The 20,166-nt window shown below is 36.9% G+C and overlaps 1 protein-coding gene across 3 annotated transcripts in view; it reads left to right on the top strand.

Moving 5' to 3' along the window:
• Nucleotides 1-20,166, top strand: part of fbxw7 (F-box and WD repeat domain containing 7) — a 123,363-nt gene that overhangs the window by 32,208 nt on the left and 70,989 nt on the right. For 2 of the 3 annotated variants that reach the window (XM_038271774.1, XM_038271773.1), the window contains exons 2-3: nucleotides 10,035-10,280; nucleotides 10,389-10,943. In XM_038271774.1, the coding sequence (XP_038127702.1) occupies nucleotides 10,104-10,280; nucleotides 10,389-10,943 (732 nt within the window). In that variant the 5' untranslated portion in view covers nucleotides 10,035-10,103. Of the gene's footprint in view, nucleotides 1-10,034; nucleotides 10,281-10,388; nucleotides 10,944-16,470; nucleotides 16,868-20,166 lie in introns of those variants that run through there. The other variant, XM_038271775.1, reaches the window with a different exon arrangement.

Raw genomic sequence — 20,166 nt, 5'->3', positions numbered from 1 at the left:
TTTAGCAGGAACCTGGAAAGCGCCCTCAAAAATGTCAACATTACTTTCAGTCAGAAAAAAACATAAGACAGATTTATAAATACTTTATCTTTTAGCTTTAGGTTTAGTTTTACAAAACAATACTGGTGTTTAAATATAGTGATATTGAATTGGAAATCATTTAACAACACACATCAGTTTGATCATAAGTTGAGCAACTAGGTGGGGCTCCAACATATCAGGAATATATTTAGTTTGGATATTGCGGGAATTCGCCACATCAATATTTATCCTGTTTAACCTACATTTTCCTCACTCAGTTCCTTCTTTTCCATTAAATGCTTTCTCTACCACTCTACACGCTTTAGTATCTAAGCCACTAAAAATATACCAGATGCAGGTGTTAAGGCAAGTTAGTTTACTCAACTGGCCCCAAATTAACAATAAAGATGCACACAGAAATATAACATCTAATACATCCATCCAAATACCTTCTACATGCTTTCCTTTCTGACTGGGATGTTTCATTTAGCGATTCTTCATTTAGATATCTACTAGGGCTGAAACAATTAATTGGATTAATCGTTATTAATCGATTATTCAAGTAATCGTCAACCAATTTAGTAATGGATTAATCAATAACTGGAGTATAGAGACTCTAAAACATGCCCTTAGCTGATCCAGAAACCCACTTAGGCGTAATTATATCAAAATTGTAAAAATATGTATTAATATTTTGCATTTAAGATGCATTTATTTTTTTGTCTGTCAATGTGCTCTTTTCAGAACTCAAAATGTTGAAAAGTTTTAGTTTCACCTGGCTTCATTCTATAAAAAGTGTTATTGAAGGAATCATTTGATATCCGACTATTAATTGATTGATTAAAAAAATATATTGATTCGCAAAATAATCCTTAGTTGCAGCCCTAATATCTATAATATAAATAAAGTGGTTTTTTTTTGGATCTCAGAATCATCACTCTCACACTGCTTTCACACAAAACCTTTATAGGACAAACCTTTTTTTTCCTTCTTTTTGTTTAGCTCAATAATGGATCAATACTGCCTTTAGAGACAGACATAATGCTGTTTGGCAAGGTCCTAAAATCTCTGTATGAAAGCAAACCGGGCCAACTGAACGTGAGAATTTTCTCACTTTTACCGATCCCTGGACCGGACCAAGAGTCTGATTATGGTTGGATACTTTATGCTTGCACTGGCCGATTCAGCTGTATTAATACCTACTGAATAAACAAATGTTTTAACACAATATTTAACTTATTTATAACATATAACAAAACCTTTGCCTGTTATGTTACTAAGTAAAAAAATAAATAAAAAAAAAATCATAAAATATTTGAAAAGCTCATAATTGTAATTTACAGAGATGGAAAAACTGCCATTAAAATACAGGGTTTGTCTACCTGACACTGCTTTTAAACTTTGCTGCTCTATAAATATATATAAGAAAATTTAAAGGTATAGTGGAGGATTTTCACAAATGAAGAAAAAAAAATAAAAATGCACATGCACAACCCTGTTCTTGCTCCAAGAGGGAATGCCTATTAAATGCTTGCGAGAGCATGCAGGAGCCCATTTCTTCTCATGCACGCTAGGGGTGTAAATCACACCCATCATGGCGATTCGATTCAATATCGATTTCCTGACCCAACGATTCGATTATTTTCGATACTCAAGAATACACCATGATTCGATTCGATTAATTGATTATTTTTTTTTTTTTTTTTTTTTTTTTACCTTACAGGTTAGACAATGTTTAATTGTTAAATTTGAAATAAATCAATGAAAGCTGTAATATCGTTATGCATTTTATTTTAGACACAACAGCATATAACAGAAGTAGCAAAGTTGTACTCCACCTATTCCTATTAAAACCTCATTCACTGAAAAATAATAATGCCCCTGCGTTATAGATTCTGAAAGGCCTTGCATCAAAAAATACTGCACAAAATCAGTGCAATGAAATACCTCGGCTCCAGACGTTCCCGCCCCCTCTGCAGACGCTCTGCTGCACCTCTCCCAAATTGTAGGTGAGCGCAGACAGTGCCGCAGACAGGGGGCCGGCTTGTTTTGTTTTTATGAACGAAATTGCGGAAAACAACTCGTAAAGTTTGGCCCGCTAGAAGAGTGAGGTAGGCGAGAACGCTGGGATCCTTTTTCCACCTGGATCCCCGCTCTTTTTGGCCCTCACGTCCCTCCGTTCTCGGACAAACTCGCCCCCACTTCCTCATCGCCTCGGCCGTATCTAGACCCACAGCATCTAGCACAGACCACGCTTCAATATTGGGCATAAATCAAAAATGTCTGTGTCAAGCTTATTGCAACACACTGCTTGTAAGAGTATAACCAGGAAGTGAGGTAGGAGAGCAAAATAGGTTTAGCGCCACCGCAGCACGGGAGTGAGAATTTCGCCCAGGAGTAAATGGATAAAAAAAAACACGAATCCATAGTCTTGCGGTCGATGCATCGGATCATCGGCTGTTGGATCTATGGATCGATACAAAACTATTATTATTTACTCCCCTTGTGCACTTTGTGTTTAAAGGTTGCTGTTTGCATCGCTTATACAAGTTTACTTTTCTAAAGAAGATTTGCGTTTTTTCCAATATGTCAGACTCGCCACCAGTAAGTGAAAATGGGGACGAGCACGTAGGACGGCCTTACATACACATATCACCAGAATGACTGACAATTAGGAGGACTGCTTATTTCCATATCCTCAACTACACTTTAAACTTTTCAAATGAAATGTCTTTGTTGACACATGTTGAAAGGGTTGTAAATGCAGAACATTGTTGTTTTATCACTAAGATTTCTTGGTTTGGTCTTTAGTAGTCTCCCACTCTTTCCATTGCTAACCACCATTTGCTTTGAGAACATGCAGTGTTTGCTATATCCAGCTGTTCTGTTAAGATCACATTGCTTGAATTTAGTACATCCATGCCATCTTTAATTTGTGTCCTCTAGTTATCTTAGATCATTCAAAAAACATTCCTGTGCATGTAGCTTTTATGGTTCCAAATCACTAAACCTCTTACCAGCAATCTGTTAGAAATGGGTTATTTGTCATCTGTGGAGATTTGATATTTTATCCCTTAGGCTAAGACTTATTCCTCTCCTCTCTAGCGGGATCAGAAAACTTGAATTCTTCTTAAATTACTATTAGTCGCATCTCTTAAGACTGCTTTGATGACCCTTGTGTTTCAAAGTATCTTTGGCCAGCCATAGATTGATTTAAAATGGTTCTTTGCACCATAATTCTATTTTATTCGACTGAAATTAGCATCTTTGAGAATTCTTTTTTGAACCTATACATTTTTTTTACAATCCCAAGTGCTAGACATAACATGTCCAATAAACATATTAACATCAATACCAAAGTTAATTTGTTTTATTAATCTTTTTAAACAATGACATATCTAACCAAATCTTTGATCTTTTCCCACATAGTTTTATCACATATAGCCTAAATCAGCCAATTAAATTTTCTTACCGTAATCATATTGACATACTGCCTTTATATCCTCTTTCAAAGATGAAAGAGGTCAGTTAACGAGTGCTCTTAAAGTAAGATTATGGATCATATCATCCATTTTTTCATAAAATATTCATCAGCATACTTTATTTTATGATGACGATGAAGGAATTGGTTTGTAGTGTATTAGATGAGGGCCGTTAATTCCTGGAAAGATTGGACCTCGTGTGTCACATTAATTTAATTATCCTTAATAATTTTCCTAAATATGAATAAGGCTTTATATCTGGTTGGAGCCGAAGCATTTATCTTTCTTTTAGTATTCTAATGACTCTTAATGCGGATTTCTGTGTTTGCTTGCAGATGTTTTGTGTAAGGAGACGTGCATTCACACCTGCCCACCCCATTTTTGCAAAGCTATTTCTGCCCACTTCACAGCTCTTGCTGGACTAAGAATAGAGACCGATGAATGAAATGTGTGCATTCATGCTCTGGTACATCTGTAGCAACAATTAAATCCTCAGTCTGCCGCAGCAAAACACAATTTAAAATACTTTCTAGTATTCAGTAAAGGAATAGTTTGTGTATTTATTTTTTTTCCCTGTTAGTGTTATGTGCTATTTAATTTTTTTTAATCGATGCCAGACGTTTCATATCTTGTCTGAGAAACAACAAGAAGCTCTTCTCAAGCTGTGTTAAGGACACTGATTGCAGAATCCTGGTCGATCCAGTAAAAGCCAGAGAAATTTCAGCTATTCATAGCCTTCCTTTTCTAAGCTCACTGCTATGGACTAGCAGTCCCGAGAGAGGGGGCTGTGCAATCTGAGATAGGTCTAATACTTCCCACCACAGCGGCACCGGGACTGTAGACCAAATGGGAGGAGAGGCCTTACAAAGGAACCAGTGACTTTCCCTTCAAGGTCAAGGCTCCTGCTGTGAACTGGAGAAGTTAATGAATGTGCGCATCCTCAACATTTCTTTCTATACTTGTGAAGTGGGTTGTGGATATTCAAAGCAACAAACAGCATTGTTGTTCCTTTATTTGTCACAGTTTGGGTTAGGGAGAGGCTTCACAATATTTGTTCTACCAGTCATTTAAACTCTTATTGCTGAAAAAATTCAATCCCGACTTCATTGCAAAATTATTCTGCATTTAATCTATTACTAATCTGATAAGGCAGAAAAAAATAAATATATCAGGTCGTTATGCTTGTTTTTAAAGGAAGGAGGAAGATAATCCAGCTAAAACTGGAGCAACCATCTTTGTTTTGCTTCAACGTTCACAAATCTCGCTGAGATTCTTGCCGATTGGTACACGCCCATATGCTGAACATGAGATTACAATGTTTTTGTTGGTGTTTCAAAAGTATTGTGGAGAAAAACTGCAACAGCTGCTGGTCATGTTTTCTGTACACCTTGTATAGAAAACATGTTTTGCCATCTAAGGAGGGGTTGTGGGTTATTATTATAGTTCTACAATGGTTTTGTATATTTTTCAGACCAAACCTTTGGAAGACTTTCTATTGTGCCAGAGTCACTTTCCTGGACTGCTGTTGTGAACATCTAGAGAGGACCATATCCTGGCATGGTTACAACAGCCGTTCTTGGTATGGTTAGCTGTGTCCCTGAAGGGTTTGCTTGCTGTGTGATTGCTCACCAAATGCAGGAAGAGAGGATGTGAATTTAGGAATGTTTTGACTTAATTAAGAAGTGAAGTAATATTATACATCTAGGTTACTTGAGTCTACCCACAAGATGAATGAAATAGTTGATATATTTAGTGCAAGGATGGCATGAGTTCAATGGGTTACGAAGTGTTTTTTTGTGAGTAGAATGATGGAGGGTGATGGAGGATTTGTTTATGGTGCCATCTAAAGCTGAAACAATTGACTGAGATTAATCGGGATGAATCAATTATTGAAATAATCATCAACTAATTTAGCAAGCGATTAATCGTTAACTGGAGTATAGACTCTAATACTTGCCTTTAGCTGACAGATACCCAGAGCAGTAATTATACTAAAATTGTAAATAAAATATGAAAAACATTTTGTATTTAAGATTAAAAAACAAACCTTTTTTACCTGTTAATATGTTCTATCCAGAACTCAAGTGGAAAAGTTTTATTTTTACTTTGTTTAATTTTGTAAAAAGTACCTTTTGCTATCCAAACAATCGACAGATTAATCGATTTGCAAAATAATCGTTAGTTGCAGCCCTAGTTTTAAAAGATTGTCGAGACTGACTTAAAAAAATCTTCTCGATCCGCACAATTGTGCTACTAAATGACATAATTTGCCCGGAAGTAAAAATCTCTGTAGAAGCTGTCATTGTTCTTGATCAGCGGAGCGAGCCAGCAGGGTAAATGCACCCTGCTGTGGTGGGGTTCTGTTTCCCTGTCGACTCTTATTGTGGGTTGTAGTGGAAATTGTTCATTTTAAGCTGCAATTTAATCTCTCGTCTGATCAGTGGGTACATTTAATGTTAGTATCTTTATTTGATAAATCTATAAAATTGCTGCTAATTTTGCAGCCTCAATATAATGCTATAATCTAGTGTTGCACCGATACTGATCCATCGAGTACCGACAAATAGGCACTGATACCATTTTGAGAGCCAAAAGTTTATTCAACTCTTTTCACCCATTCCGGGTATTAAAAAAAAAATTCTGCTGGATTCACTTTGTATTAGTCTTTGTCGCTCTTCACAAAGGTAGGCAGCAGCTTGACAAATATGAAAGCAAATCATTACCATATTTTAAATGAAAAAGCATTTTCAGAAATGCTTTTTCATTTTAAGAATGTGGCTGCATTGTTTGACTCATAAATGAAATTAGTAATCAATCATCCTATTTGCATTTTCATTTTCTTCTTTAACACAGCTCATCCTTTTACTTAATTAAAATAAAAAAGAAAATGACATTTGAGATTTATTTTTCAAATTGTACCCCAGCAAATACATACCAAAATTCAATTTGAAATGTAAAATTTGAAAATGAAGAAGCATTTTCAGAAATGCTTTTTCATTTTAAGAAGCTGGCTGCATTACATGACTCATAAATAAAATTAGTAATCAATCAGCCATTTGCATTTTAATTTTCTTCTTCAAGACTGCTCATCCTTTTACTTAATTAAAATGAAAAAGAAAAATATATTTGAGATTTATTTTAAAAAATGTAATCTGATCTCTCAGTCTTCACAAAAGCATAGATTCTGAGTTTCTGGGCAGTTACACGCAAACTTAAGAATCACAAAATCAGATGTCTATTCTGTTTCTGTCAACCTACTAAGTAGCAAATATTGAAGATCATACTAGACATACATGGGGTGCTCCTATTAACACAAAGATGTTAACAATACTTCTCACAGGAAGCAAGGCTTATCTGCAACAGTCAATTTGCTGTGAGAGCACTGCTACATTTCCTTTGCACACTGCAGTGCAGACGTGATAACTAGCCTCGTGTGTTTTCTGCCCAGACAAAAACCCTTCAGCATCTCCAGCAGCGTTTTTCACTGTTGGTCCACTTTGACTCTACTAGAGTAAGAATAATTGACATTCATAATTCAATTATGGGTGTTTAAAAAGAAAAAAACAATATGTGCACAACTAGTAAACTCAATAGGACTAGTATATGAAATATGTGATGGGTGTAGTTAAATCTTAAGGGGGTTGTATTCTTGTGGCCTACTCTGACTCTGATTAATGTCGTTAAAACTAAAAGCATGAATAAAAAGCAGATGGCTGTAAAAAGCTGCTGCAGACTTGTGAACCGCTTTTATTTCCGCCTGCCTGCCTGCCTGCCTGCCATAGAGGTAAAGACCTTAAACTTTCTTAAAGGGTAATTAAGTTCTTGAATCATTGGCGCACACATGTAACTATCACCCACCGAGCCATTATGGGCCATCTTATTAGAATCTTTGCAATTAAGACGTGAAAGACGGTGAAACAACTTGGGAGGTCAAAAAAAACAAAAAAACAACTTACAGTACTACCCCCACCCCCCAACTGATCTTTATATTTGGTGCAGTACAGTCAGACAAGTACTTTTCTCCTGGCTACTGTCAAACTGGTCCATCAGATCGCCAGATGGCAAAACATGATTCATCACTCCAGTCCGATGGTGACCTGTTTTACAACACCACATCTGACACTTTGCTTTGCATTTGGTGACATATGGTTCAGATGCAGCTGCTTGGCAATAGACATCCATTCCACGAAGCTCACTACAAACTGTTTTTGAGCTGACCTACAGGTCACATGGCGTAAGGAGGACTGTAGAAAGTGACTATTAAACGTTGGCAACCCCTGCGCACTGGGGGGCTAATCTATGAAGAATTCAAATAAAGAGCACCTGTGCAGTAAGTGGGCATGTTGCACAGGATCTAGAATGATTGTGAAGGATAATACTTGCAAACTGGTTCTATCCGCCCCATTTTAATAAGCAAATTGCTTTCAGCTATTGGCACTGTGGGTGGCTTTAAGCTTTGAGCCACAGAGTTAATGATTATTTAAAAAAAATATATAAAAAAATTATTCATATTAGCCCATTTATAGTCCACTTACATAAGTAAGGCTGAAATTTAATTGGATTAATGGTGATTAATCAATTATTGAAATAATCTTCAGCTAATTAAGTAATCGATTCATCGTTCACTTTACTTCAGAGAATAAAACATTCATTTAGCTGAAATAGCAGCTAAAGGATAAAAATAGGTATCATACCAAAATATGAAAACATATCCAAACATTTTGTATTCAAGAGAAAAATTTGTTTTAGTCCATTCTTATGCTCTATCAAGAAGTTCTCAAGCTTCGCTTGGTTTAACTTCTATGTAAAATCTGCTTTAAGTAGCGTTATGGAACCTCACACCAATTCAAATCAATTCGCGCCTGCTTTGAAAATCATTTCTGCCCATGCTAACAAGTTTGCATTTAACACTTACCTGATGAAGTTGAAGCCCTGCTGCCCAGGCTCCATCAGTTTAGATGGCCTACCTCTTCCCAGATTTCTCCCTGTTCCCGATCACTTCCATTTTTTTTATAATTCCACTGACAGCTGACAGTGGAAAATGTCGGATTGAGGAAGAATCTAATCAAAGTACCACAGAGGAATTGACAGATTTTCTGAGAATGACCCATTCTTTAATAAACATTCATAAAAAACATTGCTGCATGGCAAGGTGCTTGATTTATACACCAGGACCGGATTTGTAATAACTTGGATGCTTGAGAAAATACTTTGAGAATATAGTCTAAACTTGATATCGGCGGATTTGGGGGATTTTTTTTTTGCTTTTGTTGGGAATGAATACAGAGCTATTTACATATATATTTTATAGGTAAATTTATGATGCTTACCATATAGGTGATATTGTTGTTTATCAATATCAGCCAAGATATTGGTTCATATCGAATTATGAGATGGTTTCTTTGTATCTTGGTGTATCTAATTTTTTCCTGAGTGCTATTTCAGGAAAAAAAAAAACTTAATTTCTTTAAATGGAGTTGTTTGTAGTAGTTTGAGATGTTCTTAATATTGCAATTCTTATTATCATTATTAATGTGATTTAATGCAATACAGAATAACACCTTTTAGAAGTTGTCCTATTCCATATACAGCCTACATATGTTTTAAGTTTTTTTTTTTCTGTTTGGTAATCTAGCAACATTTCAAATCAAAAAGGCAAAGTTTTCATAAAGTGTTAAAGCGATTCTACAGCTAAATTTAGCATTTATTACATGCAGTTGGCTCAGATCGAATGAATATATGAATAGCATAAAGTATGTGTCCCAGCATTAAAAAATAATAAAAAGAATGAAGCAATTATAATGACTGTATTAAAAATGTAAAGGCTGAATATGTGAATAATGGCTCTTGGGTAGAAATTTCTCCAACCTTTGAAGTGAAAATAGAAAGTAAAAAATATTGCTTGACTGTGAAACGGTCAAAGGAAAATTGATTTGTTCTGCATGTTAATTCATGCAGGAGCAGTGTAAATCCATCAAACTTGAGTTTAAAAGTTTCCCGAAAATTTGCTCTGTTCTGAAACGTTTCTAACTGAAGAGTGCATTCAGTAGCTTTAAAAAGCCTACAGTGACTTTGTGTCTGCTGTCGGCTCATCTGAACCTCCTGGGTATTGTCTTGTCTAAAGTACAACATGCAAATGCTTCCCAATGAGTCCTTTTAGAAGGCCTCTGATCTATTTATGATAATCTAGATGAACCGTATTGTACTTAAATCCTCTTTAGGATTATTGCCATTATTAAAGAGATGAATTATTTTTTATAACCAAGAAGCTTTTGATGGGCACAGACCAGCAGTCAGCTATGGCTGGAAGCATTAGCTTGAATGTAGTTGACCAGTGACGTGCAAACACTTGTGCTATAAAGACGTTAAAGTTTCAGATGCCAGATTTTAGCACAACAACATAGAAGAATCCAATGTTTTTTTTTTTACTAAATCATTTTTTTGATGGGCACTTCTTGTATTCTTAAACACAAGCTAACAAAAAAGGAGGAACATAACTGTTTGCATTTGTTTTTTGTGCATTTTTTGCAGAATGCCAAGCCCTTCCCCTCCTCAGACAGCCTAGCGAAGGTCCAGGAGGTAGCAAGCTGGCTTTTGGAAATGAACCAGGATCTGCTGTCGGGGGGCAGCAGCAGCAGGCACAGTCGAGGGCTAGGGGGTCAGACCGCGCGAGGTAACGCCTCCTCTACGACCCGGGCACCACAGCAGGCAGCAGAAGACGGCGATGAGGATGAGCACATCAACCGGGTGGTCGAGGAAGCCGAGCTGCAGCAGAGGGTGAGGCTCCAGAATCAGTAGACCCATCTGTGCAACGGAAAGTATAAAAAACAGATTTTTCTCATTGGATTATTGCCCGTGTTCTTGTTTTTCTCTGGCTCTCCACAGCCAGAGGCATCTCAGGCTGATGGCGATCGAGAGCAACCGTGGGCACCTGGTGAGTCGGGAGCAAGCAACGGCCCTCTGGGAGAGGAAGAGGGGGAGGAAGGCCAAAGATGCCCACTAAGTGAAGTTACTAGGGAAGGGAAAGGAGCCCGGTGGCAGTGGGGGACAGAGCAAAGGCAACTTCGAGGCCAGCCACCCCTCGACGAGGAGGAGGAAGAGGAGGAGGAGGAGGAGAACAACAACAGCAGCAGCCACCAAGAAGAGGAGGAAACGGAGGCGAGGACAGAGGGAGGGGAGGAACGGGGGAGGCCGGAGGGGAGGGAGGAGGGCGAGGAGCGAGAGGAGGAGGAAGAAGAGGAGGAGGAGGAGGATGACGAGGAAATGGACCAAGATAGTGATGAATTTGAACATTCAGCAGAGAGTGGGAGGGAGGAGGAAGAGGAGGAGGGGGGAGAAGGCAAAGAAGGGTTGCCCTCACTCTCTGTCAGGAACAATGTCTCTGCCCCCAGTAATAATCAGGACTCGGGATGTGTACACCAAAGTTCTTCCAGAAAGGAGGTAAGCATCGCTGTTAAAGTCACTCTGGTTTCCATTGGTAACTAATATTCAGCGGATAGAGAGTCCCTGAGTTTGGATGCAAGAACACTGTAGCATATTGTGTTTGTGAAACTAATCCAGAACGCTGTCAGTTACCTCGTTTCAGTGTCTTTAAGAAAATGCATACAACTTCTGAGAAAGTCCAGCACCAGCTGTCCTCCAGTGGGCCTTATTTATGGTAGCAGCACCATCTAGTGGCCTGAAACATGGCCTGAAAGCGTTAGCAAAATGCTTTGCTGCATCATCTTCACATTACTTTTTTGACTCTATAGCAGTAAATAGGCTCCAGTTTAAATTACATGTAATCCGTGTAATTAATCAAATCCTACAGTTTATTCCAAGTACAGCTGCAGACTGCACCTCGGTCCTCTCCTCAAACAGTTTACTGTAGAGAAGAGTTGGTGTTTTTTGTGTTCAAAGTATAGGGGAAAAGAAATACAGAATAATATAGATCATTTACAAATAATGGTGTTAGCAAATTATTGTGGTTAATGTTTTGTCATAAATTGTGACTCATACTATTAGTTTCGAAATAAGTGTATTCATGAGGACATAGCATCTTTTGCTGACTTACTCTATCTTCCACAGATTATTTATTTAGGACTAATTCATAAATCCCATTTCAAGGCACAGCGCAAATAAAGTCAGTTCAATCATACAGCTTTAAAATTAACTGCATGCTTTGCATTTGATCCTAGTTATCAAACAAACGCCACGTTTAGCTTCTGTGAAGAGCAAAAACAGAGAATACAGAGTTTAAGGTTAAACCTTTAGCAGCATAACTACAGATATAACTCAGGATGAGCTAAGCCAGTCTATAAATTAGAAGTGAAAGTTTCGTAGTTAAAGAAAAGACAGAATGCCCTGTTCTGTCCAGGTTCTAATACACTTAAAGGTTGGTGAAATGTAATATACTAATAATGTATATAATATAATTATACCAACAGAAATCTATAATGATTTTTTAACCCTATATTTTCTGCTTATATTTTTGTTGTTTGGGGTTTTTGTCATACTCGGCTTTCCAAAAAAAAAAAAACATCAAAAGAATTTGGAATCCATTCTGTTCCAAACTGTTTCTTTAACTTGAAATGGGCAGTGTGATGTCAAAGTGATGAGGTTACCTTCTTTCTTTAAGAGTTTCAGATAGGAAAATAAGAAAAAAAAACATATGCAAGACAGCATAAATCAGAGAATCAAGTACTTTCAACTTGGTGTGAATACAGCCTTATTGGTTTATTTGGTTCTTTCATTAGTGCCACTTGATCTATTGTTTTAACAAAGTGAACAATTACCTGCAGTCTTGCTTTCACGATAATACAACTGCTGTATCACCACCCACATGTCCTTGGATTAGACATTTTTTTACAAATACGTTTTTTTACAATCGTGATGTAAGCAGGAAAGTAAGTTCTTAATTTAGTCCAGCCTTTAGGCATACCCAACTACTAATAAGGCCAATAAGCAGTGGGTAGTTAATTTAACCTGGCAGGAGGGATTCATGTAAATAAACTGCAAAACAAAACAAAAAAGGAAAAAAATAGATGCATAAAAAACCACACCAACTCTAGTACAACACTATTCTTGACTTTTCTTGAATAGGGCGGTATGAGATCCTCCGCCCCCAACTGGTACCAAATATTCTTGCTGACTCTAGAGGGACGTACACTGTAAAGACCAAGCTTAACAGAGTCACAGCACGACATGCAAAACTCACTGAACCAGTCAGAGAAGGTGAATGATGAGGCTCATTTCATGAAGTCAAAGAAATAAATTCAGACTGTTTTAAGACCATAAGCCATGCAAGCTAAAATATTTCCACATGGCTCCTGCAAATCATTGTCTCAGTGTTGTAGATACAAATGTGACTACTGAGTGTTTTCGTCTCTCTCCGTCTCCTGTTGCCTATGAGATTTTTTAGAAACAAACGGATTCTATCAGCTCTGATGGTTTGAACATGTTACTAATACGTACTTGAACTAGAAACAACTTGAATATGACTAGGATATGTATTTTCAGGAGGAGTAAGCCTTGTGGTGTCCATGATTATTAAGGCAAAAATATGTGTATATATATATATATATATATATATATATATATATATATATATATATATATATATATATATATATATATATATATATATATACACATATATCAGTTGGCAAAAATGTTTTTAGTTGCAATTACCTCTGTGGGGATAAAGTTTGCACTTTTACAGCTGGCTCGAAGTTGGATATAATTTATAAGTAATATTGGCAATAAGTTCTTTTAAGGTTTGTAATCATATAAAAATATAAGAACTACTTCTTGGTTTGTGTCCAACTTTTAAGCCACGGCTCAGCTCAGGTATCCCTGCTAATATTTTAGTGTTATTTCAATTTAGAAATTCTAGTGTGGTGGTGATATCCCGGTAGTGGACACTAGAGGGAGACATTGAACTGTTATTAAAGTCTCCTTTAAATTTTGTCATTTTGATTTTATTTGATTCATTGTTTGCTTCTAGGCTCCTATTATTGGTTTTATAATAAAATAGTGGTACAAAAACATAAAGGACAACAGATTTAAATTTTTATGGGTTCTCAGTCTTAATGGGACAAAGGCTTGTTGTGTTTGTAATGTAAGGTTAAGCATCTTCTAGAACACCATAATTGCTTAACTACATTTCCTCATAAAAGTTATGATGGAAATTGTCCACATAAATTCTGTAGCTCTATATGGAACCACGAATTTGTATCATAGAACCTGTTTCTGAGAAACTACTAGTGAATTTGTGGTGTATTGTGGGTCTAGATGTTCTTGACCTCCTTTTTTCCAGCAATTTGATTTCTTTTCTTAGATTGCAAAAGTTGTGATCACAGGACTATGGTCTTAATCTGATTTTCTTGAGTAATGGCTTACTATTTCTAGATGTCCCAATCCAATATTTATATCGGTCCAATATGCACCAAAAAAGGAAATATATCGGAATATATCTGCCAGCATCTAAAATCTTTATTATTAGCATGCTGATAGAAATACTCCACTTCTGTTTAAAGTTTGTTACCCATTGGTCAGTTGTTATCATACCTATTTTTGTAACTGTGTCTGTCTCTGAGTAATATAACTTGATCAAGGCTTTTCTCTCTGAGTGATAAAAGTACGCATGATTTTTGTCCCTATCATATCAGATCAATATTGGTGTAATTTAATATTCAAAGCTATAATTTTGGTATTGTTTTGGAAATGAAAATGTTTTGTTGTGAAAATTATCTCCATTTCTGCTGCAGAATCTGTTTCTATTGAAGAAGTTAGTTAATCAACAAAGCCATTATCCTGCATACATATGACAACAGTAGTAGCAAGTCTTTGAATTACCGTAGTTTTTTTATTCTGTCAAATGTAACGGAGCTAAACATTCCCACCTGCTCCTCAGAAACAACCAAAACAAATGCTGAGTTTTGTTTTCATTTAGGACACGATGCCAGCACCCTCTTCAGAACAGAAAGCTGTAAACACAGTGGGAGCTCATTGAAACCTAGCATACTTCCATCTAGGAATGTCTTCCTAGCTTCTTTTCTCATCCTTATTCCACGACGAAGCAAACAGAAAACAAATATAAATGCATCCTTTTTTTTTTTTTAGTTCTTTTAATAACTGATTTCAAACTTAAATGTGAAGGAAATTGTTAAAGAAACTTTCATAATTACACATACAGACAAGTGTTGCTCTAAGGTTTACTTCTTATCCAATAAGAATTAAACAACTGTGTAAAGTAAAATTCCTGCACATTGATCCAGAGTAGTATTACGATACATGCATCTGGACTTAAAAACTGGTTAAAAAGCATTCAAATGCTTCATGTTGACACTAAGGAATAAACAAAAGCAACAGAACCACGAGTCTTCACCTCAACCATGTGGTCCAAGGCATCCTCACTATAGTCCTAAATCATCTGCAGGGTGAGAGTTGGACAGGGGTTGAAAAACAAGGAAAATCCATTGTTTTCTTGCCTAAAATGCACTTGGCTAAATTGATGTACAAGTGTCAGTAGATGCTATCTACTTGGTTAAATGTAGCTCTTTGAACAGCTGCCTGAGCTCTAAGGGCACCCTTCCTATTATTTGTTTATTACATGCATTCTGCAACTTTTACATTTGCTTAATGGACTTTTAAATTATTATTTTTTGCCTCTTTCTCTTTTTAACTCTCAGCCTTAATCTGTTTTGTTTCCTTGAACATGACACTGATTTTTATTAAAAATATTTAACATGATATATTTTGTAATCATAAGTTAGCTAAAAATATTAATACACTCTGGTCGCAATAGTGGATGTGTGAATATAAGGCTAAAGTCCGTAGTTACCAGTAAACCTGAAAATGTTTGCTGGAACATAACATTTCCATTTTTTTCCCATTCAATCCATTTTTAATTGCATTTAAATTAGAGCTGGGCAGGCAATTGCATTTGCAATATAATCACAATTTAACAAAATACAAATTTTTTTTAATCGCAGATTTTATAATTTTTAATCATATTATATTCAACAAAAGTAAGGCACTAAATTTCTCCCCTCAGCCCTTTAGATGGTGGTAAAATGCTTTAAGTTGCAGCTATTAGCAGATCCCTACATGCAAGTAGAAGTAAACACTTTGTCACACAATGGTTAAAGTAAACCTCATTAATAATGGATTCTGGGAAAGCAAGCTTAAAAAAACTGAAAGCCTGGGGTGAAACATCTATAAGCTTGGGGTTACTGTAAAAGAATAACGGAAATATTGCAATTTTGGTAAAATTTTTTAGGAAAAGCCTTTCAGCCTTAATCTAAATTTATCTCCAACTATTCTTTCTTGTCAAATTTAGACTAAAGTTTGACAGTTCCAGCATACTGGGCCTAAATCACAAACTCCCTGCTGCCTTTTCCCTATAAAAGTTTTTCATTTTTATTTTTCTAGTTTGTTTACTAAAGCTAAATTGAGTGGTGCTGCTTTCTTTGTATCATAAAGGGAAACACTTCTGAAGGTTTAAATAGATGTGTCGCCGTTAAAGGGCACGTGTCTCTCGTTAGGACCTCCAAACTGAAATATCCCAAACCTCTTTGCTGACTCCTACATTCCTTTGGACAGAGATGGTTGGCTTCTGTCTGAACACTCATGGTGGCTGGGCTGATTCAGATGAGGGCTTGTTGTAAGCTGTCTGTTTTTGGGGAATAAGCTGCACTATTTTTTATGACTCATGTCACCAGTTTGGAGATGTCAGAGTGGGTGACAGAACGAGCACGGTGAGGAATGGCCTAGCTCACGCGTGTGCTGCGTCAGACCGGTCGGAGTTCACATTCCAGCACTGAGGGATCATGAGAGCAGATTCCACTGCTCCTGTCTAAGAGGGGAGAGGCTGAGTCGGTCCATCCTCTTTTTCAGACTCTGACATCAGCTGCTCCGCCTGGCTCGGCTACCGCTGTGACCTCACAGTCGACGGATACTTTAAAGGGTGCCATCCAAACGGGCGGATGAGTTTCTGGGCTGGTAGAAGCTCAACAAGTGCAGTTTTAAGATCTCTGCATGGTACTTGGAAAACCCTCAGAAGGGTTTAGAGCTTTTTTTTTTCCAAACTCCTTCTGGGACATGATCCGTTAGAAGGCTCGAGGTTTTTCTTGTGCGTCTGCGTTTTCCTTGCAATGCTCAGGCATTGCCCTATTCCCCGTTTCTCGTCGTCGGGTGCTCGGACAAAGATGCCACATGCTGCCCCTGGGAAAGAGAAGGCTTTTCCGGTCCCAAAGGAGAGCCAGGGCCTCGACCTGGCAGACCCCAAGGACATCGCCGCTAAACCATTGCCCACTCAGAAAGTGCTCAAGATATTTAGCATCAACATCATCGCTCAAGGTTTACCGTTCTGCCGCAGACGGGTGAGTGCCGTGCGTCAACAGTAAGCAATGCAGTTTGGTTTCAGTTTAATCGCTGATCCTGAAATATCAAAGATCACCTCAGATGCTTGACCTCAGTCTCATGGGCAAACCGTCTTAAAAATAAAAATAGCTGAAACTAGAAGCTGAATTATATTTCTCTGTGTTCATCACCCCACTGTAAGAAGTCATCCTGTTTTTCACTTAAAGGAATTAGTTAACATTTTTCTGATGAATCCTAGTCACCATTAGTTTTGTAATTAAAAAGGATGTAAACAACGCCTCTTTGTATTCATTGGACTTTTTGAGTTCTCGATCCTGATTAGCATTGAAGAGTGGAGATGTCAAACAAGCTGTTTGGTAGATTATAGATTTGCTGGTTGTTTTCGTTTCCCATTTAAGGTTTGATTTCTGTAGCTCCGCCCACAGCCGATGACGGACATCTAAAAGAAAGGCCTATTTTTAGGGTAATTTTAGTCCCTTTAACATTCCTGCTGAATTAGTTCATCATAATGTCCATGTTTATCTAGTTAAATTAAAACTATAGCTTTGTAAGCTTCAAAGCAAATACATAGGAGTATTACAAGCAGTGCATATGATTATAAAGGAACTGCTTATAATGCCTTGACATGTTGCACGCGATACAGAGTGATAAAAAAAAAAATGTTTTTATTGTACCAGATTGTTTGTTGAGGAATATTTTACCTAAAACTGGTACATTTGCCAGTAGAACCCTTCTTTGCATTTTAACTGACGTTAAAAAAGAAAGTACATGAACATCTCTGGGATATTAAGAGTTGCAACATTAGACCTGAACTGCTGGGTCCATTTTAAGATCCTAGTTTGTTTATGTACTGCTAGAGGAACTATTAAAAAGCCTCTCTTCATTTGTCCCTCCCTCCAGCCTTATTGATTGTGATTTTTAGCAGATAATTTGAGCCCAACATGTTCTGCAGCACTTTACGTAAATCAGGAAGTAGGTTTGAATATGAATGTCAGGACGAAGGATTTTTTTCTTAGAGGCTGAGCTTTCTTTTTTTCTTTTTCGTATTAAACGCTTTAAAAGTTAGAAATCCGTAAGAGCTTTTAATTAGTTAAAGGTTTTGAAGACACCTGTGGTTACAGAACAAAGTACTGAAAAATATGCACTTAAAGAAGTGAAATGGGATTACAATAAACAGGAGAGTGTTTAAATTGATTATAAAAGTGCCTAATTTTATTTGACTTTAACGACTTTCTATTGCAGAAAATGAACAAATCACAATATGTTAATCAAACAAGCAAAGAAGATGGATTTCTATAGAAAAGGGATCCATCTCAGATTTGAAATATAAAAGTCTTACACGGCTGCCTGGTTCAAAAGAAGAGCATAAAATGATAGAACTACTTTCTAAAATTTGCCTTTTTTCAGGAACAAGGACATGGCTTTTGCTTTTTATTGCTCTTTATTGCTTACAGTCCCTGGGTGTTTGTTGACCAGTTTATCAAATGAAACCGAAAGCAAAAACACGACAAAGGTGGAGATGTGTTCCGCCTATATTTCCATTTTAAGAATATTTTATTTATTTTATTAAGACCTTTCATATATACACAGAAATGCAGCCTTTGGTGCTATTGAGTATTTGTTTTTTATAAAGTATACATTTTTTTGTGTGCCATTTTTCACCACCTCTCCCCTTGCATGTCCTGCTCCTTTTATAACGTCCCTGCATCCTCCCACTTCTGCCAATTAGCCATCTCTTTAGAAAGGCTAAACAAAAAGCTGCTGACCTTTTCCAGCCCCAAATCACTGTCGGTCTGCGTAGCCATCCCCGTTTCATAAAACAGGGATGGCTACCCGTTCTACGTGACAGGGAGGGGCGGCTGCTCAGGGAGCCGACTTCAAGAGGGTTACACAGAGATCCATAAATCGAGAACAATACCCCCTCGGCCATTATTTTTATGAAGAGAGATATCACTGTTAAAAGCCTTTCTTTTTTTCTTATATAGGCTCTTTAATTTCTCTGTGTTTATTTATTTAAAAGGACAATTTGTGTTCTTGATTTTTTAGTTGAACTAACTGAGCTGCTAAACCTAATTTAGGCCATTTTTTTTTTTTTTATTGGAACCTCCGGAGCCTCAAGTGTTCCCCAGGCTGCCAAATGAATTTAGTCTTAGACAGAATGCAGACTCTTTAAAGTTGGTTTAAAAACACTAAATCAAAACAGAACTTAGAGCTAAGGCTTGAGTTCATTTATGATGGGCCTTTGCTGGAGAGCTTAAAGTTTGCCTCTGGTGTAGGTTGCAGGACAAACTAAGAGAACGTCCTCCGATGCCGGTTCATGGAGTTCTTGTCCCTGTTGATCCTAAAGCAGAAGCATCGTGGTCTCTGCTGCGCATGTGGCAGCTGTCAATAAATAGCTTTGCTGGGTATTTCCACGGGTCTCTGTGGTATAATTTGAGTTAATTCACCTGAAATTAAAATCCTTTAAAACTGTCAGCTAATACAGGGAGACATTTTTAGTTTTAATCCTTATAGCTACGAGCTATATTAGTTCTAATGCAAAAATAATCACCATGTTTTTAATCAGTGCTCCTTTTTATTTCTTTTTAGTAAAACAAGAGGGGATAAACAATCCAATCACGAAACATGATCAAAAATAGACCAAAAAGGTGCAGTTTGCAGGTGTTATATCCTCTTTTTATTTTATTTTTTTAAGCTGATCTTAATCTGAGGTATTTGGAGAATAAAGAACAGGAAGAGGATTGGAGAGTCAGCATATTGTAAAGTAATTTACCACTAACCTAATAAAATCAACATCTAGCATTTATACTTTGAAAATCCTTGCAGTTTTACATCTTTTTACTTAATCTTTAGATTAATTCCACACATAAATCCCACTAAAAAAAAGGTAATCTCTAATGTAGTTTTTCTAAAATAATGTTTTCTATTCTTATTTTCTCTTATTTGGAAAAACCTTTAAACATTGTTAGAAAGTATTGTTTTTCCTCTTAAATATGATCAGAATTGCAGGGAAGTTTACTGATTTCACACATCTAAAGCTCTAAGTGATATAGTTTCAGATAAGAATGAACATATCTGATCATCAACATTTAAACGTCTGTTTAAAAAAAACAGAAGCCTTCTTCAGGTTAAAGTTCCACTAGGAGGATTCCTGGCATGTCTGTATTTCCGGAAACAGGAATATAATCTCAGCTGTTGAAGGAAAAGGCAGCCATGATGTAGTTCATTAACAGCTGGAGATTTTTGCTGCTCTGCCTCTTTGACACCCACCACGCCCTGAGCTAAACCCTGTCTAGTA

The sequence above is a fragment of the Cyprinodon tularosa genome, unplaced genomic scaffold, assembly GCF_016077235.1.
Source record: "Cyprinodon tularosa strain WSP-4 unplaced genomic scaffold, ASM1607723v1 ctg81, whole genome shotgun sequence".
In the NCBI taxonomy this organism is placed as follows: Eukaryota; Metazoa; Chordata; class Actinopteri; order Cyprinodontiformes; family Cyprinodontidae; genus Cyprinodon; species Cyprinodon tularosa.
This window is presented reverse-complemented; position numbering and strand designations above follow the sequence as displayed.